We start from the raw sequence: 24044 nt of genomic DNA, 5'->3' as shown, positions 1-24044 counted from the left end.
AACGTCAATACAATGTAGTTTTGAATTTATTTTTTCCACATAAAATTTAATTTTTCACATTATTCCAATTTCTGGCTTAATTTTTTAGGGTAATAATTAGACAAATTGAAAGTTTGTATATTGAGATTTTAAAAAATTAAGTTTTGGGAAAATAAATGACTATAATTTTAATTTACCTCTTCTGCGAGCCAAAATCGCTTTATAACAACCAAATAATAAATGTACATCTATCATCGAAATGCAAAGAATAAAAATAATCAATGCACGCCTATTGTAGCAGGGTCGTTGTGAAGAGATTTTTTGTCAATCCGATTCATCTGCATTTAAACTCTTGCGCAATGTTTTCAAAATCGGTCACCTAATTTCCACGCGCTTTCTTCATTTTCTCATTAAACTTTCCGCCCTTTCTTTCTTTCTTTTCCAAAAACCCTATCGTCATTGCCAACGTTGAGCGCACTATATCTCCACCGGAATACCCGGACTTCAAAACCCATCCCCACTTTATTGATTTCTCTCTTCGTTCTTATCAACAGTCATCCGCAACTCAATCCCTAAAGCGGCATCTTTCTACACTCAAAACCCTTCTTTGTCGATTTCCCCACATAGAACTTATCGCCAACGACTCTTTACAGAATCCACAGCACGACGTCGTCTCACGCCTAAACGACGTCGCTCGATAGCTCAATTTTCAAATCCCTCACTATCACCCCACACGTGCCAAACACACCTCTCACGTGACTCCAAACAACCCCAACAATTTTTCACATATATATATGATGCAATTTCCCCCAACTAAATAAACCCCAATATATAGTAAAATACAAAAAATAGCCCAAATAGAAAAATAGTTTTATTTTTTAAAAAACAAAAAAAAATTGAAAAAAAGAGTCCCCTCCAAAGTCCAAAGCCATGAGTGAGGTAGAAACTGCAGAAATGAAGCGGAAGAAGAGGATGGGGAGACCTCTGAATTCCGAAATACCGCTGTTTTCACCTCGCAATCCCATTATTCTCGGCTCTCCCCCAATCACCTACAGCCGATCCCATCGCCGGAACCCTAAATACTTCAATATTCCGCCGCGAGATTTCGACGACGACGACGACGAGCGCAAGGAGAAGAAGGTCAAGCTCGTCGGAAAACTCCCCGACGACAAGGAAACCCCCAAAATCAAACAAAGTCAGCTGCAGCATCAGCAGAAGGATTCCGCACATTCAGCGTCGGAATCGCCCGAGGATCACGAATCAAAGAAGCGGAAGATCAATGCCGTCGATCGCGGGTCTGATTCAGCTCAGGTGGGGGAATCCGGCCTCAATCGCCCTCAATTTTGAGAATTGGGGGAGAGTTTTTTGCTTATGGAAAATGTGTGATTTTTGAGGTTTTTGGGAATTTTGGAATTTGAATGGTGGGGTTTTCTGTGCTGTATGTTTGAATGTGGGGTTATGGGATTTCGCGCGAAAAAAAAAGAGATTTTATCTTTATTTTTTTCTTTGCTCTGACTTGAGAAGATCAGAGAGAGAGAGAGAGAGAGAGAGAGGTGAGCTGTGATTTGACTGAGTCAAAATCTATGTCTACGTTTTTTTTGTTTAAATTTTTGCTACAAAATAGGATATTTATTTCTTTTGTGTTGGTGAATTTATTTTGTGGAGTACTTGTTTCCTTTACTGCCTGGATGAATTTTTCTTTCTATGTATTTTTGTGTTGCTACTGCTAATCTCTTTCAGGTTAATTTTCTGGATTCTTTGTATGTAGATTTTAGAGATATCAACGTTTGTGTGTGTGAGTGTGTTATTTAAAAAAGCCATTTTTATGTCTTGGAAAAGGTTCAAAGTTTGTCTTTACTTTCAGTTGATTATTGCTCTGTTGTTACAGTAATTTTGTTATTTTTTTTGCTTGTTGCTGTTCATTTATTACAGATTTGCTGTCCATTTTCACTCTTACCTTTCATTCTTGATGATTTCAATGAATTTAAGATGCAGTTAATGATTCTATTTGTCATCTGCAGGAGAAAAATGGTGTGAAAGCGACGGACACTCAGCAACATGGTGCTTAATTTTCTTGATTTTTGAACAAATGGACAAATTTGTATGGTGTAAATTTGAATAATTTGTGGCTTAATTTGATAATTATTAATTTGTGGATAGGGCCGCCATTGGAGTCTGGTCCCACTCCAACTTTGCCAGACAAAAAGATGTTGGTGGTCATTCTTGACAAGCTTCAAAAGTATGTGTTTTTTCTTTACAATAACCTCTTGTGTTTCTTGGATTAAAAAAAATGTTTTTCCTGGGCTGGCCGTTTTTACAGTTTACCGTTGCAAACTTGTGTAGGAAGGATACGTATGGGGTATTTTCTGAGCCCGTGGATATCGAAGAGGTGATGATATAGTATATTTGACTGCTAGATTTGATGAGGATGATGGTGATGTGATTTTATATGTTGTTCAGCAGCTAATGTGAAGTTAATTTGCAGCTGCCTGATTATTTCGACGTGATTGACAAACCGATGGATTTTGGGACAGTGAGGGAGAAACTTGATCGCGGAGCTTATAAGAAATTGGAAGAACTTGAGGTTGCTACTGAGTTTAAGTTGCTTATTTTCATACTATGTTTTTCGAGGGAACTCCTTTCTTGATTTTTGCAGCAGCCATATAGATTAAGTTGTTACTCTGACTAGATGTGTTATCATGTTATTCATAGTCTTGTTTGAGCCTCATTATTAAGTTGACATTGTAAGAGTCTTTGGCTGAAGAAGCATGGGTCGATTTCAGAGTTTTTGAGTATTTGATCGTAGATTTTCGTGCTGTTTGCGATTTGCATAGCATGTGAGGCTCGGCTAGTTGATGATGATAGTAATCTCTTGAGCATTCGAAGATTAGGTTTAAAATGAAAGTGAAATGATTGGTGTCGATGAGACTGGTTTAGCTCTCGTCGATACATTCTAGCTCGTCTATTAGAATTAGTACTGTTTGGTGCTTGAACCTAATTCTTAAGGAAGATGATGTCTACCTAATTGTTTGTTGTTAGATCAGTGGAGAAAATGTATGAAATTTGCCTAACTTTTGTGTTTCTTCTATGTTCGGTATGTATCGCCATAGCTTCGTTTCAGACGTGCCACTAGATTTTCTGCTGGTTAGATTTCACGTTTTCGAACTAATTGCTCATGTTTTCTGAATTCTGATTCCAGGCTGATGTGTTTCTGATATGCTCGAATGCTATGCTGTATAATGCTCCAGATACCGTCTACTACCGACAGGTTCAGTGCGTTCCCCATCATTCTGTTTCTTCCTTTTATGGTTTCCATCATTCTGCTTCTATGTTGTTTTAGGCGCATTCGATACAAGAAATTGCAAAGCGAGATTTTGAGAATCTGAGGCATGAAGGCGACAATGGCCAACTACAGCCTAAGGTCGTGCGTAGAGGCAGGCCCCCGAGTAACAGGAACCTAAAGACATCCCCATTAAATCGTGCTGGTGCTGACCCGTCATCAGGTGGAACTCTTACTAACACGGAAGACAAGGGAACAGGATCTAATCCTTACAATCTGAGAAAGGGACCTGAATTGTTTAGATACCGGCCCAATGACCCGTACGTGTCCTCATACCGGCCTAGAAACAGCGAGTACCACTCTGAGTTGTCGGGCGACTGGAACAACGAATTTCCAGGTTTTTGCATCTGCATCTTTCTTCAACAATCAAATTCTGCATTCACCCAATTCTGTTGCAGATTGGGTTAAAAGTGCTACCTTTGTTTCTGATTTGCAGCAACCATTTTAAGGGCTGACATGAAATCCAGTAAGAAACAGATTGTCGTTGACGAGAACAGGCGTGATACATATAGGCAATTCGGTCCCCTTTCTTCGAATAACAATTCGTCTGCTTTTACAAACTCTGCGGGAGATATGAACCAACTTGGGATGGTACGTTCTCACTGTGGCTCTGTTGCATATGAAAATTCTTGCACGTTTTTCAATCTGTTAAACGCTTGTTTGAATGTGCAGGTGGGCTTGCACGAGCCTTTGGCATACGCGAGAAGCCTGGCAAGATTTGCTAAGGATCTTGGCCCTGTTGCTTGGAAAGTTGCATCGAAGAAGTTAGACTACGTCTTGCCTCCCGGGACAGAATATGGCCCCGGCTGGGTTGCTGACAACGGAGCATCGTCTTCACAGCCACCGTCTTTCCCAAACACCCCTGCTGTCGACTCTGAGCTAAGCTCTTCTCCTACATACGGGCTTTCTGCAGAGATGGTCGAGGCCGTCAGAAGGCTCAACAGCCAGAACGAACAAGGCTTGCAAGGCAACGTCTCTCCATGGAAGATGCCATTCCCACCAGTCCAGCAAGGAGGCAACGTCTCTCCATGGAAGGCACCACTCCCAACCGTCCAGCAAGGCAACGTCTCTCCATGGAAGACGCCGTTCCCACCAGTCCAGCAGAACCAATTCTATCAGCTTCAGACTCAACCTCAGCCTCAGAGAAACGGATTCGGATACAATCAACAGACGTCGAGGCTGGCGATGGAAGGGTTTCATTTCCCTCCTCAGGCCATAAACTCCATGCCACAGCAGATGGCGCCCGCCTTCTCAGGATTTCAGTTCCCTACTCAGACCATAAACCCCATGCCGGCGGCCTTTCCACAACAGGAAGGCAGGATGTGGACGAATGGCAGGACGTCTTGGCCAGCCCTCCCGGGCCAGCACGGCCAGAGCCTTGCTGCTGCGCCCGACCTCAGCCTCAGGATCCCGGCCGGCTCGCCAAGTTCCAGCTTGCAGATAGGCTCACCTCAGCAGTATCAGAAGCAGAAGCAGCCAGATTTAGCATTGCAGCTCTGAACATTGATGTTTTTCCTCATTTTTGGAACTGATAAGAAGAGAAGAAGAAAAAGAAGCTAAAATTTTCTGAATATGGGAATAAGAAGTGATGCTGCTGCTTAGTTGTGTGTAGGAGAAAGTTTGTAAATGGTTCACTATGTTTTTTTTCTATTGCTTGATTAAAACTACAGGGTTATTAGTGTAATTTCAAAGATTTGATCATTGGGCAGAAGGGAAATATATATACCAGTTTAAATTAGAGGGGATGATTAATATTTCTATATTTACAATAAAGTTATGTTTTTATTACCGGGTTTGATCATTTTCTGTGCTTTGGAGTTCATTATATATTAATAATTGTGTTCAATATATTTTTTCATAAATCAGGAAATAATAATTCATGGTTGCTGAATATTATTGATGAAATATGAGATAGAATTGAAAAATGGAATTATAATTCTGGTATTTTAGTGGTATAAATTATAATCACTATAAGGTTGTGATCAACTAATTGAGAATTTAGATGCATTATCAACCACCGAAGAAAATGCTGCAGACATGTTGACTAAAGCTATTCCTAGTTCCAAACTCAAGCATTACTTGGAGCTAGTGAAGTTGGTCAGGTACTGAAGTTTGCAAGGTTGGAGAAGATGATCGAATATTATTTCATTCGAGATCCAAGATGGAGATTTATTAAGTGTGGATACTTAAATGAATAACCAAGGAAGATCAGGGACTGAATTGCAAAATTGAGGAGTGCAGGTTTGAAAATCAGTTATAACGGCTAGCAGCGGCTATTTTCGGTTGGGAAGTGGTTGAGCTGATTTAAGAGGCGATTGAGCTGCGGGTTTCTGTAGCAGATGAAGAATCAACAACTTGAGAGAGATCATGCACAATCTTTGTGAGGAATTAGAGAGGATCATCTTTGTTCTTGATCCGAGTTCACGAGAGAAAAGAGTGAGCTATCAATTCTAGAGTGTATATTCGAGTTGCGAGAGTTTGGTTCAATTGTGCGATTGTAATTCTGGATATTGTGAAATAAAGGTGATTCGTGATTCTCCCGTGGACGTAGGTTCGAAAGAGCCGAACCACGTAAACGACTGTGTTCTCATTTCTTGCGATTATTCTCACTGCTTTGCTTGTGTTCGATACATTGTCCGTGAGTAGTATTCTTCATCATCGTCTTGTTTGGGAGATAATCTTACAGGTGTCGAAGCAGCGCCGGAGCTTGCCGCCGTGCGAAAGGGTTGTTTTTTATTTATAAGATTTGGTTTTTGAGTTGTTCACACTTTATACAAGTCGTTGACAAACTGTTGACATTTATAAGTTGTTGACATTTGATATGCAGGCTATTGACATGTGTTTGTATGATCATGATGTCACAACTTGTGTCAAATAAAAAAATTAAGATAAAATAGTTAGTTTTTAATTGCAAGAATTGTTTTTGAGTTGTTGACACTTTATACATGTTGTCGACATTTGATATTCTGGCTATTGATATGTGAATTATAAGTGTTATTTTTTAGTTGTTGACATTTTAATACGAGTTGTTGACATTTGATATTCCGCCATTTTAGAAATGAAATGATGATAATACCCCTAATTGACATAATCTGTTTGCAGTTGACATTTCAAAAATGTTGTGGATGAGTAGCGGAAAATGCATCTCAATTCTCAAGCAAAAAAATCTCAACCTTAGACCTATCACTACAATCAATTAAAAGAGAATATTATTTATTTAAAGGAAAGAAATCATTTAATTTGCAACAATAAATATTGTAATTTTTAATATATAGATATATAAATCTCGAAGAGGAGAACATCTTATGTATTCTTTCTATATTGGCTATATCTCTTCAGTTTTCAAGATTTTGACTGAATATTTGCCAACACTATACCAAAATTATGGTTTCCCACACAAAAGTATTATTTAGTAAATTTTAATTAAAAAAATAATAGAACTAAAAATTAATTAAATGATTACTAAATTATGAGGCATGCTATTGTATGTACTGCGCGGAATATGTGAGGTCATATTTAACATAATAATATTTTATGAATATAAACAATATTCTCTTAACATATATACATACATTTTACTTAAATATATAGATTTAATGTGGAACCTGTATATAGGGATGTCAATTTAGCCCGCAACCCGTGGGCTGACCCGAATAGCCCGCCAAATTTATAGGGTTAGGGCTGAAAATTTCCAGCCCGATAAAATTACAGCCCGATTAGCCCGCACCCGATTAACCCGCAACCCGTTAGGGCCAGACCCGAAAACCCGATGGGCTGGCCCGGAAACCCGATAAAATTTATATTGTTCTATTTGTTTGACTCTAATTCGACACTTCATTGATTATTTTATAATACAGATTACTGAAAAAATAACTTTCCATTTTATATATTAAATATATAAATTATATATTAAGTTTTTATTAATATAATAATAGATAAATGAATTAGAAACTTCAAATTCACTAAAAAAATGTGTTTAAATTTCTAAACATGCTTTAAAATTTCTTGATGTTTATGTTTTATGTTGCATAAATCTCAAATATTAGTATTTGATCATATTAATATTTGAGTTTACGCATATATCTCAAATTTATCATAATTAAATATTTTACATTTTATAAATATAACTAATTTTCACCATTATTTATTGGATTGATCGCATGTTAATTTTATCGGTAGCAACCCGATTAACCCGATGGACTAGCCCGAAACCCGAGCTTTTAGGGTTAGGGCTGAACTTTTATAACCCGAAAAAATAACAACCCGATTAGCCCGCACCCGATTGACCCGCAACCCGAATAGGGTTCGCCCGAAACCCGGTGGGCTGGCCCGATTGACATCCCTACCTGTATATATGGGTAAAAAATTGTTAGAAAAGTTTCTAAATTTAATCATTACAATCGTGACGATTAGATTTTACCACATCTTTTGAAATAATAAATCGAATTTACTTGTGTAGTAATGTACTGTATAATGTTGAATTTAATTACTATATTCAGTTACATATGTTAATGAGGTCAAACATTTATCATTGTTTCGTATAGATTGTATTTTCCTAAAAACAAACAAAAAATAAAATTTCATTCTATTTTAACCATGAATTTTCAGTCTTTGCATAGTTTGTCGATCCTATGCCTCCGCTTGAAATGTTAACGAAAATAATTTTCAGACAAATTCAAAACAAATCTTTTTTTTTTCTTGACATAATATTATATTTATTCAACCCTAATCCTATTAATCATCTTAAATTCAACACTTATCTAATCAATTATAAAGCTTTGAACACAATATTCAACAAAGATTTATATTAAAAAATGATTAAGAGCACCAGCAACGCGTCGCGCGGGTGTCTCGTATCTCGTCCCTCCGAGATGAGACGGCAGCGAGACGCGTTGCAGCGTCCCGTCTCATCTCGATCTCGCCGAGACGCCCGTCCCACCGAGACGGCTGGCGCGCCAGCTCGCCATGCGCCCGCGCGACGTGGCTCGTGCTGGCGCTAGGCGTGACGCCCACTCGCAGGCCCGCGAGTGGGCTTCGTCACGCTGACGCAATAAATCATTTTTTTAAATCGAATTTAATAAAAAAAAATTAAAAATTCAAACGGTAATGTTACCGTTTTCGACCATTTTTTTTTTACTTTATAAATACTCCTATTTCATCCTCATTATACACACAAACACACATCTATTCTTCCCAAATCATCTCCAATTTTCATCACAAAATGTCCGGCGATGGAAACTCTGGCGGCTTCCGCAGGTTTGACATCAACGCGTTTGGCGACTGGGGGGCATGTACAATGTCTTGGGTGGTTCCGGTTCCGGTTCCGATTCGTCGACGCCGGCGGGGTACCAACCACCCCATTTTGATGTGGATGCATACGCTCGTCCCTCCGCCCCAAGGTATTCGCAGGGATTATCCTAAATTAGGGAGGATTATCCGGATGAACCCAATCCGGAAGGAGGACGAGGCGGTGGAAGCTCCAGGGCATTCAACACGGTGGAGGAAGAGGAGGAGACGGCCGAGGAGGAGAAGGAGGATGTATGCCGTCATGAAAGAGAGATCAAAAAATTATGTGGCATCTACAAGAATGAAGCGAGATCGACTTAGCGAGTCTATTTCGACGACAACGACAAAGAATTCAAACATGTCGATGTTTGGGAGGCCATCAAATACGTCGAAAGGTGGGCCGGCGGTGTCCAGTCCAGCACGGGCTCGACCTCGAAACGCACGACGCACATGGCGGGTGGCCAATACTCGTCTAGTGGAGGCGGTTCAGGCAGCGCCGCACAAGAGGTTGCCTCGCAGGGGGTCCTCCCGTGTGCGCCGTCGGCCTCAAGGGACCAAGGCGGCGAAGGCGGCTAGAGGGAGGAGGGGCCGAGACGAATCAAGCCAGTCGGGTTCCCAAGGGCCGCCCTCCTCCCTAATGTCCATGTACTTCACCGCCACGATGGCGTACACTTCCCGGATGACGCCCGCCCAATATCAAGCCCATCATGCCGACATTGTGTATCTGGCGGGACAACTTGGTATTTCGCCTCCATTCGGTGCACCGCCACTGCTTTCGGGGGGTGATTCGCCGGCGGATTAGTTTTTATAATTTCTATAAATTTATATTTTAAATTATGTCTTTTTTATTTATTTTGCCACGCATTTAATTATGTATTTTTTTTAGGATTTTAAGTTATAATTTTATTTTATTTTATTTAATGATATGTGTGTTTATTAATTGAATTTGTTGGAAATAAAAATAAAAAATGAAATTGAATGAATAGCTAAGGGATGAGATGGTTAATAGACGGATAAGAGATGGAGGGTTGCAGGTGATGTCTCTTAGTTAAGAGATGTTGTGAAAAGTATAGTGTGGCCCATGCATAGTTAAGAGATGAGACGGTTAAAAGACGGATAAGAGACAGCGTTGTGGATGGCCTATGAGTTCACTTGCTGGAACTGTTACGTTGTGCTCAACGAGTCGGAGAAATTCCGGGCAGGTGTCGACGCTGGCTGGCCGAAGAAGCAAAAACTGAACTATACCGGAGATTATAGCGGCAGCAGCGGTGGTTCGACAGACCTCCCCGAGACCGCCCAGGAGGTCCCGACCCCTCGTTCGTTCGGTCGCCGACCTCGCCCGGTTGGCCAAAGGCGGGCGCAACAGGTTGCGAGGGCGGGCACCCCAAGTTCCCAGGGGTCCATTCGGCATCCCCCTCGGCAGGTCTACCGAGGAGCTCAAATTCTTCGCGCGCCAACAAACACGCGCTCAAATGGTGAAGACCTTAGCCGACTTCCAATCGGCGGTGGACCCCGAGGTGAAGGATTATCTTCGTGTATTGCTCCAGAGCCAGCGTGAAGAATTGGAGGCGATGAGGAGGGAGACCGGCGGGAATAGCCGCGGCATAGGTGGCGACAGAGGCGGCGGCGACGACGGTGAAGAAGGGCTGGGCGACGACGGAGACGAGGACGGCGGCGAGGAGTGATTTTGTTTTACTTTTTTAATTATACTTTTTTAAAAATTATTGTATTTTTTAAATTTTAATAGTATTATTCGAATTTCCTGTATTTGTCTCGTAAATTAAATTTCGTATGTTGATACGATTGTAAATTAAATTATATAATTGTTATTAGTGATGTGGATAGGTAGTGGGAAGGCTATGTGATGGCTATTTGATGTCCAGTTGATATGGCAAGCTGATGTGGCAGGAGAATTTTAGTGCTGATAATGTAGCAGTGTGAAGGCTATGTGAGGGCTACGCGTGAAGTCCAATCTCATTATGGATGCTCTAAGTAATATACGGACTGTATATATTAACTGTCATCTCTCTTTCACTCTCATCTAAAATATTGATGGCTCGGGAAAAAAGCCTCAGAGCGAGTTTTCTATACGTCGTCGTTTCGGTCTTCTTCTTCGCCTCTCTCTACCACTACCTCAACGGCACCGTTTCCACATTCTCCTCCGCCGCAATCGTCTCCTTCTCAGCCGCAGCCAAATCCCCCTTCCACAGCCGATCACTCCCCAGCACCGCCGTCCTCGTCCACGACTGGCAGGTCCTCGTCATCCTCACGCCGGAAACCCCTCCGCCGCCGGATCTCACCGCCTACTCCTGCATATTCAACACAGGAGAGATCTCCCCGGCGCGATTCTCCGGCATGCTTCCCTACCCCGATCGAGGCACCTTCATCTGCCTATTCCCAATCCGAGCTCGCCGGAGATCGCCTTTTCTGCAGCCGATTTTATCACCGACGCCGCGGAAATTACCGGCGACTGCTCCATCGTCTCCTCCGCCGCTGCCGCTGTGGTCGAATCTCGTATACGACTCCTTAACGACGGAATCCGATGTCGTATTGTTCGTGAAGGGGATCCACACGCGGCAGGGGTCAAATCGGAAACCGATCGAGTTCCGCTGCGTTTTCTTCTTCTCCTCCGCCACTGCTGCTGACGGCGTCAGAACCGCCGTCACTCATTCCAAGCAGGAAGTGTTCCGCTGCCGACGGCCGAACATAACGGCCGTTAACTCCGTTGGCGCGGGAACGGAATTAGTGAGAATCTCCTTAGAAATAGTAGCGGAAAATCGGGTGGTCCCCTCCGTGGCGTACTACACTCCCCCGCGCAGGTTAGCGCCACACGGCGGAAAGTCGCTACTGTGCGCTGCTACCATGGTTTACGACGTGACGAAGTACCTCAAGGAGTGGGTGTTGTACCACGCCAAAATCGGCGTCGAGAAATTCCTCCTCTACGACAACGGCAGCGACGACGACTTAGCTAAAACGGTGGCGGAGCTCGCCGACGACGGATACGACGTCGCAGCGTACACGTGGCGGTGGCCGAAGACACAGGAGGCAGGGTTCTCTCACAGCGCGATCTACGCTTCGGAGGCTTGTACCTGGATGATCTACATCGACGTCGACGAGTTCGTCTACTCGCCGGCGTGGAACAACCTCACATCGCCGTCGCCGGAGCTTCTCCAGCTCGGAATCGCTAATTCATCGGACAAATTAGGTCAAATCAGCATCAATTGCCGCGAATTCGGACCGTCGGAGCAGAAAATCCACCCGGTTTTGGGGGTAATCTACGGCTACGACTGCCGCCGCCGCCTCGAGAATCGGCACAAATCGGTGGTGCGGTTGAGCGCCGTCGATAGCTCCCTAATGAATGCGATCCACCATTTCTACTTAAAAGAAGGATTCAAAACCCGGAGACTGAACACGACGGCGATGGTGGTGAATCACTACAAATACCAGGCGTGGCCGGAGTTCAAGGCCAAATTCCGGCGGCGCGTGTCGGCGTACGTTCTGGATTGGACGCAGAAGATGAACCCAAAGTCGAATGACCGGACCCCGGGGCTAGGGTTTTCTCCAGTCGAGCCGGCTGGGTGGCCGGAAAAGTTCTGCGAGGTTCGGGATGAGGCGTTGAAGGATTTGGTGATCCGGTGGTTCGGAATCGAGTCGGAATTCGGGATCAAAATGCCATGGGAAAGATGAAAATGGTCTTATCTCCGGTTGAAATTAGGGTTTTGTGAGAGATTGTGCATGCATGCATAGATATTCATTGTTTGTGTATAAATTAATGGTTGTGGAAAGGATTTATGATTTTTGTAATTGAAATATAGATTTATGTGAAAAAGGTTGTTTAATTTTTGGAATTCTTATAATTTAGTTTGTTTCTGTTTTTCTGTTGGGAATAATTACAGTTAGAGATGAAACGGTTTTTCATCTTCTTGGTGGCATTTATTCTATTGGATTAATTGCATGGAAATTACCAAATTTTGTTTTCAAAATTTGAATGGTAAAATGTGAAATGTCAGAAATCGATATTCTCTCATATTAGAGATGCTATTTTGACCATACATATAAAACTTTGATGATGTGGTTAAATATTGACGCGAAGGGTTTATTAATGTTGCAATATAAAATGCTAAGCAACATAGCATTAATCTATTACTACTACTACTACTATTATAGAGTTACAGAAAAGGAAATGAAGAATAGTAATTGCATTAGTTAATTTTGAATTTGGGGTAGATGGGTTTTATCTGTCTACTTCTTTTAACTGGATCTTGAATTTTTATGTATTTCTGTTGAGTTGATTTGGTTAATAGGAGTGCTTGGTTTAAAATTTTAATGCATGTTACTGATGGACTAATTGTTGATCAAGAATGTTTGTATTAAAAATCACTCATTTAAAATAGATGATTATCCTATGGAATAAATGTACCATGTAGTTGACTTTGTTCAGATCCCAATACTAAAAAGTTTAGTATAAATCACACGAAATAGAATGGTAGTAGAATATAATCATGTTATTTACAAGTAATGTTAAAAAATGTGTACAAGCATAAACTGAATTATTGGGGGAAATGTATTTATTAATTTAACATTATAGTTTGAATTAATTGTGTGTGCTATTGAGTAATTTTATACTAGTAATAAAAGCACTGGTTTCAGAAAATGTTTAAATGGGTTTAATTAAAAAAGAAAAAAAGAATCCAAATGATATGCTCGAGTTAATTTAAAACTATATTTATATTTATTTTTATTCATTTACAGCTGGTCTCAACGATGGTGATACTAAAAATGTTATTGTGTCTATAATTCACATTTAAAGCTCATTCTGGTTTGTTATTGTAAACCAGCAAGAAATTCAAATTGAAGCATCATATATTCATACTATTGACAAATTATATCCAGTGAGATTATTGAGTGTCATTTAATGGAATATAGTAGTAAATCCGAAAGGGATCATACATGAATTATTATGAGTTGGCATATATTTATGGCATTTGACAGCGTGACACATAAATCAAGCTAAAATTTTATGACACTTCAATTTAATTGTAATTGTATTTAACCTATTCTAATTTCTTAGTTGTGGTTTAATTGGTAGACTGAATCTATAATGTAACAATGAGAGATTTGAACCATTGATATTTTATTCTCACTAAAATTAATCGTTCAAAGTTACCGTAACATTTATGAATTTATTTTGGCATTTAGATATACGAATCCTTAAGCGGAAAATTCGTGTTGCCATGTTTTCCTTGAAATAAATTTAGAATAATTAGATTTGGATTATGCTTAATTAGCATGATTAAACGTTAACGTAAACACATGAAATTTACATTATAATCAAGACAATTTTGTAAGCTAGCTTATTATATTTGGTTTTCTTGATATCTTATAACCAATAATACTCTACTTGATTTCATTGATTTATAACTAGTTTCATAAAAATCCTTCTAGTTTGGTTCATGGTTTTTAGAGCATCCCCAACAGTGCTATTGGGGAAGGACGTCGTTCTTGCCGACGGCGCGACACCCTGCTGCCCGCCGCTGCGCTCTTGCCGTTGGCACGGACATGCTCTATTCTTAGAGCACATCCGTGCCAACGGCAAGAGCACGAGCAGCCGACGTGGCATGCTCTGATTGACCGTTGGTTTATCATTTTTTATTATTTTTTAAAAAAAATTCAAAAAAATCTGAAAAATTCAGATTTAATAAAAAAAATATTTTTCCACTTCCTAATAAAATATATCCATTTTTTCCACACTTTTAATTTATTTTATCATTATTTTTACCCTAAAATTCATACTTTCATCTATAAATACTCCCATTTCAAACACAAAAAAATGATACTATACCAAACAACTCTCTCAATCTCAATTTTTAGGATCTTAATTATGTAATTTTTAGGATTTTAATTTTGTAATTTTTTATTTTTTAGTAATTTGTAATGATATCGGGTATTTTTAATGATTTTAATATCGTGAAAATATTTTTAGTAATTGAAGTATTTAAATTGAATAATATAATGGTGGGACCCTTGAGCATGCTCTTGCCGAAGAGCATGGATGCGGGTGTTGTGCTCTTGCGGGAGAGCAGAGAGTAAAAAATTAATAAATACGGGTCGACGCCCACATCCATGCTCTTTGGCAAGAGCATGGATGGGGATGTTGTTGTTTTGTCGTTTCGTTTGAGGGGTGTGTGTAGGGACGGAGCTAGAAAATTATACTAGGAGGGGCAAAAATATTAACATACAAATAAATAAATATAAAAATAATATATATACATTAAAATAACATAGTATATTATTTTAGAGGATAGGCGTATGTCAAGAGAGGGGCAAGTAAAAATTATTTTTTTTCTAAATTAGGGGGGCAAATTAGGTGAATATGTATATATTTAGATTTTATAATATATATTTACATGGTTATAGAAAAATGAGGTGGGGCATTTGCCCCTTCTCACCATATTATAGATCCGTCCCTGGGTGTGTGCCATATGTTTGTCGTTCTTTTCTTCGATTTTAGTCTTTTTTTATTGATAAAAGATAACCAATTTCATGAATTTTTATTTTTTTGATAAAAGTATTTAAATAAATATAAGTATAGGATAAAGTGTAATAGAAGTAAAGGATTTTGGGGAATGAATAAAGAGCTCATTTAACTTGTAGCATCAATTTAGTAGAAATTTTCATTCTTTTATTGATTATCTTATATTAAATAATTGGAAAATTTTATCCTTTGATTGCTTCCAAAGTCATCACACCTAAAATTTAGCTTTTTGCCTTCAAAATTACAAACTCATATTGACTTTCTTTTAGCAACAACGTCACCAAAATTAGTGTTGTCATTTAATACAATATTGTAAATGTCATGTTTATACATGGAGTAAATATTTAAAATTTTGTGTTCTATAAGTAAAGTATTATCATTAATTTTATGCAATATTCATCCTATAATATGATACTTAATTACATTTAGATATAATTTTGTTGATGCATGTTACACGCACTTTATTGCGGTTATTCTAAAGAAGGCCAATATATGCGAAATACTACCCATATACATTAATGAATTGAATTAATAATTGTGATCATTCTTTATATGGGAGGTGCCAAATTTGATATGGATGTGACAGTACAGTATTTCCCAGTAATTTTTGGTATTTTGAGGAAAAGATATGAAAATAATCGATGGAAGATTATAAATTTGCTATGAAACATTATGAGAGCTGTAAAAATGAAATAATTTCCACCCTTCGAACAATAAACCATGAAATCATTCAACAAAGGGATGAATCCTCTGTACTAGACTATTATATATATATTCACAAAATAAATGCTGAAAATAATTCCTATTCTATATGGTAAATATGGTTCTGATAAATTACATAACTTAACCACATACATACGTACATATTCAATTATTTTATAATCAAATGTATTATTACTGAGTCCTTTTTATTTAATCCCCCAAATTCACCTGGGCCTACATTTATTTATCCAATAAAAATATTGATTTTGTTCAACAATAGCATTTGCTCAAAATTTGGGCCACTTAAATGGACATTGGGTATTTGAACTAAAACATGACTACAAATTTAGGTGGAGTGTACGATTTTATTGTTGCATATTTGATTTTGATTTTGATTTTTCTTTCACGTCATCACTTAGAACAAAAATATCTAAAAATAGTGATATAGCCTATGAATTTACAATGAAATTTTCTTATATAGAGCTATTTTAGATATGTGAATTTGAAATGACATAATCACAAGAATCAAACCTAGCTTGATACGAGTATTAGTTTGTAAAATAAAAATATATAGGAGTAGGGTATACTCATGTATAAATATAGCATTAGATTATTAGAATACTTGATAGTAGATCCAAATTAAATGATTTGCAAATTTCAATCAAATTGAAAACCAATAACGCGATATCAATCATGAATCCATATCTATATATATTTTTGACTCATGTATAATTAGACGATGACACGAATTACTAACTTAATTTCGAATATTATTAATTTTTTTGCTATCAAACAATTTATTCGCTATGTTAAACATGTGACACAAAAACATATTCGTCATGTTTTTAAAGTTTTTTGCTGATTAATAAATGTGAATTATTTTTTTATTTAAATTTTAGTGAGGTCATGAATAATCCAAACCCTACTTATTTAGGAAGTAAACTAGGTGACTAATTCATTATTGGTTGACAGAAAATTACTTAAAATGCATTTCAAGAAGGATGAGATGATTATATAGATGGGTAAAACTACCAAATTAGACATGTAATTGGACCCCAATCACCCCATAATTTAAGAATTTGTGAAACCTACCAATATATTTTGTCCCTTTATACAAACTTCAATAATATAGTTGAACCAATAGAGATGTGAAATTTTCTTGTATTTGTCGATAAAATCTCATCCAATGGCAATAGTTCATCACACTTTCTGTCTGGCATTTTCTCATCACCCAAATAATGTCAAAACCAATTATTTGGATCCATCACTATCTTTGGAAATTTAACAGTACTAACATAATAGTGTGAAATAGTTAGAGTTATTCCATTTCTCTTTGGAAATTTTACTAACATAATTAATAGTGTGAAATAGTTAGAGGTATTCCATTTCTCAATCTTATATTAGGCTTAGTGTCAGTGATGTACAAATATAATGTCATTGTCTTTTTTTCTTTTTCTTTTTTCATGGGATCTATTTTAGCTAGTTTGATTAATCTCACTACTGTCATTGGGAATTCAAATGAGATTGATACTTGTTGTAGCTATTTTTCTTAATTTTAATGTAAATTGTTGAGAAAATCATTAAGTTGATAAATTTTTAGTCAATCTCGCAATTTTTTTAAAAAATGACTAATTTTAACACATTTTCATCTAATGAAAAATTATGGCATACTACATGACTGAATTTATTAAAGTGACACATACATGTGTACCAATCAAAAAGGACTTGGTTGATTAGGTGTATTAAATAATATTGTTTAAGTAGTTAAACATTTTATTTACATAATATTTTGTTGTCTTGAAATATGATACTATTATTAGACAATTGAGGGAAATATAAAAATTGTGATAAAATTGCCCGATTGACCATATAAAGACCCCTTAATGATTTTTTTACAGTAATTTGCCTATTTTTAAAACAGTTTATGTGATAACTCGATTATTATTTGGGGTCATTGTGTGGGCGAATGACAAATTGAACATACAAATCAAATGACTTAATATATGATTATTACATTTAATATTACTTTACCTACTGAGGCGTCTAAAAGTCTAAAACGGAAATCCATGACATAATTTTACTGCCCCATTATTAATTTCCCTAATTCATTCATATCCACTAATCTCTATTTTCTCAATATTAAGTAATCATTAATGCCTAGTTAATCTTTCACATTTTCATTGTCAACAGTCCCCCCCCCCCTCCCAAATTTTTTTAAATAAAATAAAATAAAATAAATACTAGGAGTATATTATAAAAAGAACCTCATATCAAATCTATCCAAGACTTTTGAAAATAAAAAATTCCCCTAAATCTAATCTAATGATGGATGGACCTCCTAAAAGGAAATATTCCCATGCATCAATCCCCGATTGATTGTATAATCCAAATATATCCCCTCCTTTGTGCCGTATTAAGAAATGATCAAAATAGTCCATCATAATAATTCATAATCATTGAATAAATCAAGATTATAACCATAATCCATATCACACACCACCTTATGAAAGTTTTATGTCACAAACACCATGAATCAAGGGAGTATTATATAAGTGATTTCAACTACCGAAAATTTAATAAAATTGAACGAACAAGAATCAAATTACAGATGCATTGGGAATTTATATTAACACATAATAAAAACACAATATTCGATAAGATAGAATGAACGAAAATCGAATTACACACATCTTTTGATTACGAACCCTCAATAAAAATTGCGTCACAACAAATCTAAATTGAATAGTCTATATCAACAAACCAAGAATCAATGACATTCTAGCCTACAATATATACAATAATACTCCATCAGATCGAACGAACAAGAATCAAATTACGCACATCAATCTTTAATATGAACTCTCGATTGAAACAATATTACACCGATCAACATCGACTAGACTATATACATACCGATCGAGCCGGACCACGCCGCGTCATAAATCGACGAACAACCAGGGGCAACTTGGTCATTTCAGGTCCCACCATACCCAAATGTTTAAATGCTATAGCTGGCTGTGTGTGAGAGTGATTTGAAAACACTACTCTGAGAGAGCTTCCGAGCATCCACTACGCTGTTCCCCCACCGTCCCTTAAACTACTATTTGAGGGCCCCACTGTACTTTATTTCTTCATCCCTTAACTAAGGGACGAAACCTGCAACGTTCCGTCCCTTACCGTCCCTTATTTCGTCCCTTAAATTACTATTCATTAAATTTCATTTTTATTTTTTTTTCCAACCCAATTCAATTAAAACAAACACACTTTATTAAAATTAAAACAATATTAAAATTCAAAAAAATAGATGTGTGTGAAAAATAATTTTTTTTTAGAGCAATAGATGTGTGTTTGTGTGTGAAATGAGTATGAAATATGATTATTTATAGAGTAAATAAATAAAAAGAAAATAAAAAATTAACGGTAACATTACCGTTTGAAAAATAATTTTTTTTAAAATTCAATTTTTTTAAAAAAATGAATTATTGCGTCATCCGTGACGACGCTCACTCGCGGGCCAGCGAGTGGGCGTCACGCATGCATCGGGGGCGCGACACGTCGCCCGGGCGCGTGACGGGACGGCGCGTCCCTTGTCTCGCGGATACGGGCTACGGGACGGGCTGCGGACGGCTACGGGACGGGACGACCGTTGCAACGCGTCCCGCGGCTCGCGTTCCGTCCCGAGACGCGTAGTGGATGCTCTTAATTGCGCTGCTTTCCCCAAAAGGCCCACAATCTTCACACAACTGCTAAACAAATTCATGGGAAAGAAAAAGATTTGATTTTTATATAGAGCGAGAGAGGAAGATGAGGGAATTAACCGTTAAAGGCGGCGCTAGAAAAAAAGTGGCTGTGTAACGTTGGGCGGGAGAAAAAAAGAAGCTAACTTTGCTGTTGAATTTGATAAGTTTTACTAATGTGCTTAGTTTAAAGTGGGCTCCTCATTTTTTTTCACACACTGCTTGAGAAATGTGCGTGTTTGTCTGTGGAATTCTGAATTGTTTTTGAAGTTTGGCATAGATCTGTTTGGGGAAATTTGAACGGGTGATGTTTGGATTATAGGAGGGAATGTGACATGCTCTCTCTCTCTCTCTCATAGTAATTGTTTTTCTGGTTTTTCAAATTTCTTTCCTCTTTGAGCGTTTGAGGGATTGATTTGGTATATATTAGGAGAGTTTAATTGGGATTCTGCTTAAGGAAATATTTTTAGGGCAAAAAGGATTTGATAGAGGTAAAAAGCAGGAATTTTGGGGTTTTAAGCTTTGGAGAAGAAGAAGAAGAAGAAGAAGAATGGGTTGCTTTTCTTGCATACGTCCTTCCAAAAAGAATGTGAAGGATTATAATGGAGGAGATATAGACACGAATTCAACGGGTTCGTATGTTCCTATGTCATTGTTGTTTGTATGTTAAATGTGTTTTTATTGTAATGTGCTTATTTGGTTTCTTGAATATGTGCAGTTGGTGGGAGGAGAAAGGCGAATGTGAATGGTAATGGTAAGATTATGATCATGTGGATTATGAAATTTGGCCTGAATTTTTTATCTTGGGATGTTTGTTTTGTGAGTTGTTGGATATTGATTGATTGATGTATAGTCTTACTGTTTTTGTGTTGTTCGAGTCGTGTAGTGAGTATGAAGAAGGGTGGTTCTGGGAGGGCGAAGGGCAAGGACGGAAACAACCCCTCGAAGGGCAATGCTGCTCATAGCTTCACATTCAAAGACCTTGCTCTGGCCACTCAGAACTTCAGGGAGTCTAATCTGATAGGCGGGGAAGGTTTTGGGAGCGTTTACAAAGGACACCTCGAATCTGGCTTGGTAAAAATGTTACTACTTACTATTTCTTTTGTTTCTTGATTTTCTTGAGATATTTTGAATGAAGAAGAACGGAATTTGGTGTTTTAGTTAGATGATTGATGCAATTTATGCTTGAGATACGGTGTTTCTTAATTATACATTGGCTATCTAATCTATTTGTTGAGGTATTGAAATTTTGCAAGTATGTACATTATCTTGAATGAAAAATAATGGAATTTGCTGTTTTAGCTTAGATGATTGGTGCAAGTTATGCTTGATATATGTCATTTCATTTCTTGATCACACGTTGGCTTCCAACGAGCAGGCTGTTGCTGTGAAGCAGCTTAATCTTGAAGGGCTGCAAGGGAATCAAGAATTCATTGTGGAGGTTCTAATGCTGAGCCTTTTGCACCACCCGAACCTCGTGAACTTGATCGGGTATTGCACTGATGGTGACCAGAGGCTCCTCGTTTACGAGTTCATGCAGATGGGCAGCTTGGAGAATCACCTGTTTGGTACTTTTTTTTTCCTTGTTGGATCTCTCAATCGAATTTGTTTACTTGTTTTTGTATTGTGTTCAAGGTTTAGACCACTCTCTCATTATCAGTTAGTCTTAATTGTTAAGCATAAAAGAAGATGGAAATATCTCTCAATTAACATCACAAGGCACTCCTTAGTCCACTTCTGTTTCTTCTCTTTTACTTGATGCATTTTTTTCGCTCTCAGGTGGTCTACATCTGGTTGCTTAGATCGTAAGTTGATAAATGAGTATATTGAGGTACTAGTGAGGCGTAGATTGAGCTACGTTTAGATGAGCGTGTGTTGCTATCTTCTGATTTCTTGTGCTGGTATAAGAATTTAGGAATTTTCGCGTAGAAGAGTAAGCGAACTTGAGTGAAAAAGGAGTCTTGATCTAAGAAGACGGTCTCTCATAAGCTTTTGTTTCGATGAATGGTATGAGTTCTTATTTCTTGTTTTCGAATGTAGAGCCTACTCAGATGCCACTGAGTTGGAGCACGAGGATGAAGATTGCTGTTGATGCTGCTCGTGGCATCGAGTATCTTCACTGCAAAGTGAATCCACCTGTCATCTATCGCAACTTGAAGTCTTCGAACATACTGTTGGACAATGATTTCAATGCCAAGTTGTCAGATTTCGGGCTTGCCAAGCTAGGGCTGGTTGGCGAAAATACTCATGTCTCGACGCGAATGATGGGGACCTACGGATACTGTGCTCCGGAATACGCCATGAGCGGAAAGCTCACCCTAAAATCCGATATCTACAGCTTCGGTGTGGTTCTGTTGGAGCTCATCACAGGACGCATGGCCATCGACCCCACCAAACCCCCGGGAGAGCAGAATCTTGTTAAGTGGGTGAGTTCTTCATTCCCTAATCCGACAAAAGATTGCATTTTTATGTCTGTCACACCGAATTAGGTCGAGGATACTTAGTATTCGAAGGATCCGACGATCGAATGAGGTCAAGATTGTGTTTTTATCCCTAAACAGTCTCGTTTTTCATTGCAGTCTCGGCCGTATTTGAAGGATCCGAGGAGACACGTACAGATGGTGGATCCTCTACTCGAAGGGCAGTTCTCGGTCCGGTGCCTCCATCACGCAGTTGCAGTCACCGCAATGTGCCTTCAAGAACAAGCCAACTTCCGCCCGTTGATCAGTGACATTGTGTTGGCGCTCGAGTTCCTAGCGTCGCAGCCAGATGACTCTCGGAGAGGCATGTCCCACAGCCGGACCTCACCATCGCCATTGCATGTAGATGCTAAAAAGGCTGATTTGAGAAGGCACGGTTGTGTTGAAGCTCCGGCCTCGTCCACGGCTGAAAACTTTCGTCTACAGACGAGCTCTCCCCGTGCGCGAACGACGGAAAAACGTGCTTCAAGGTGCTCCCGATGCTGCTTTCTTTGGCAGCCATTACATATATAGGGGTTTTGATCATCTTTTCATAGAGTTCTTTTAAATTTCAATGTAAATAATGGGCCATGTTGATGTTCCTAAAACTTATTTCTTTTTTGGGGCTGATTTATTGAGTGCAAACTACGTTTTGTTTTTGTGTCGTGTTGAATTATGCAAATCGTATGCGGGTTGTGATCGGGCTGCTAGAGCTGTCAAATATGGCTCGGCCCAATAACAATCATTCAGCCGGTGGTTTTGGGCCGGATATAACCCAATATAGGCCCACTTTTGCTCGATAAAGCCCACTTTTCCCGATTGTTTTCAAGAGGGCTATGCATTAAATTGTTTCTAGCGAAACCCACTATATTTTTAATTTTTACTAATTTTTATTATTCAAATATTAAATAAAATGTTTTAATTCCAGTTAGAAGGTTCTTAATTTTTATTTTTTAGTTAAAATTATCAGTATGATTGAAAATTAATTCTTTCAGTATCATTAGATAATAAAAACGATTGTTTAAGCTTTTCAAAAAAATCATGGTTCTACTACAATTTGAAGTAAAATCATTTTTCATAAAACCAATAGGTCAGATCATATCAATTTTTTAAAATTTTAATATATGTCATCTAGAATTTTTCAATCGTAGTAAGAAATTATGATAAGCATTATTACAAGTTTTAAAAAAAATTGTATACTATAAACATAATTTCGAAATCAAGTTCCATTGTCACATAAAATAATTTACATTAGCATTCATATCATACGATTGAGATGCAGCTTTTTAAATTTATTTCTTTGTTACTTTATTTCTTTTCGTTCCCCATCCATAAATTCTTCATAATCGCGACAAGATGGATTTTTTATTTTAATTTTTGCATATAATTTTCGAGAAAGGGGGCAATAATTATGTAAAATTTTCAGATTTTTTTAGAATTTACTTTGCAGTTACGCGTAGTAGTAATAATTGATATATGGATATGGCTGATCATAATTGTTATTATGAGTTTGACTCATTTTCTCAGTCCTTTTTTATAGGATTTTTTTGGCATGCGCAGTCATAGAAATCCTTTTGTCCACCAAATTATTATCTACTAAATATATTGATTTTACTCTTCGAACTTAAGAGTCAAAATTCACTGACAATTTTGTTAGATTTGGCCAAATATTGTTTTTGATAAATTTATCAATCTTGTATTTTAAAAAAAGAGATTATACAACACTCTTTTTATTAACGTCGAAAATCTTCGAACATGGAAAGTTTATTAATTCCTCATGGTTTCTAGCAAAAACTAAAGGCGAGCAAAATACAAGATTAAATAAACATGTACAAGTAACTAAGAAAATAAGGGGAAAAGTTAGAGAAAAAGGGAATATTGAGATACATTTGGATTAAACAATCAATTCATTCGAGAATCAAAATAGCACTTTTCGAAGAAAGTTATATGGCATCTCTCTTTAAACCTTTGGCAAATAAAAAAATTAAAATTTATGCTGGCCTGAG

At 37.9% G+C, this 24044-nt stretch overlaps 3 protein-coding genes across 4 annotated transcripts; all 3 read left to right on the top strand.

Annotated features, from left to right (window-relative positions):
* Nucleotides 1-935: 935 nt before the first annotated feature.
* Nucleotides 936-5107, top strand: LOC121769212 (bromodomain-containing protein 9-like). The gene is made up of 9 exons (XM_042165943.1): nucleotides 936-1290; nucleotides 2001-2040; nucleotides 2140-2218; nucleotides 2323-2368; nucleotides 2465-2563; nucleotides 3179-3247; nucleotides 3320-3656; nucleotides 3756-3910; nucleotides 3992-5107. Exons 1-9 carry the CDS (start codon nucleotides 952-954, stop codon nucleotides 4817-4819), a joined length of 1992 nt encoding a protein of 663 aa, XP_042021877.1. The 5' UTR covers nucleotides 936-951; the 3' UTR covers nucleotides 4820-5107.
* Nucleotides 5108-10657: 5550 nt separating this feature from the next.
* LOC121771141 (glycosyltransferase family 92 protein RCOM_0530710-like) lies at nucleotides 10658-12382 on the top strand. The gene has a single exon (XM_042167933.1). The coding sequence runs from the start codon at nucleotides 10658-10660 to the stop codon at nucleotides 12290-12292; it is 1635 nt and encodes a 544-aa protein (XP_042023867.1). The 3' UTR covers nucleotides 12293-12382.
* Nucleotides 12383-19595: 7213 nt separating this feature from the next.
* LOC121766882 (probable serine/threonine-protein kinase PBL21) lies at nucleotides 19596-22683 on the top strand. 2 transcript variants are annotated; one of them, XM_042163120.1, is made up of 6 exons: nucleotides 19596-20211; nucleotides 20298-20327; nucleotides 20466-20653; nucleotides 20958-21147; nucleotides 21620-22005; nucleotides 22159-22683. In XM_042163120.1, exons 1-6 carry the CDS (start codon nucleotides 20130-20132, stop codon nucleotides 22570-22572), a joined length of 1290 nt encoding a protein of 429 aa, XP_042019054.1. In that variant the 5' UTR covers nucleotides 19596-20129; the 3' UTR covers nucleotides 22573-22683. The 2 variants fall into 2 exon arrangements, with proteins under 2 accessions (XP_042019054.1, XP_042019052.1); XM_042163118.1 differs by having other exon boundaries at nucleotides 20298-20333.
* The last annotated feature ends 1361 nt before the right edge of the window (nucleotides 22684-24044 follow it).

The sequence above is a fragment of the Salvia splendens genome, chromosome 2 (genome assembly GCF_004379255.2).
Source record: "Salvia splendens isolate huo1 chromosome 2, SspV2, whole genome shotgun sequence".
NCBI lineage: Eukaryota > Viridiplantae > Streptophyta > Magnoliopsida > Lamiales > Lamiaceae > Salvia > Salvia splendens.
Note: the sequence above shows the minus strand (reverse complement) of the source record. Positions and strands in the feature narration are given on the sequence as shown.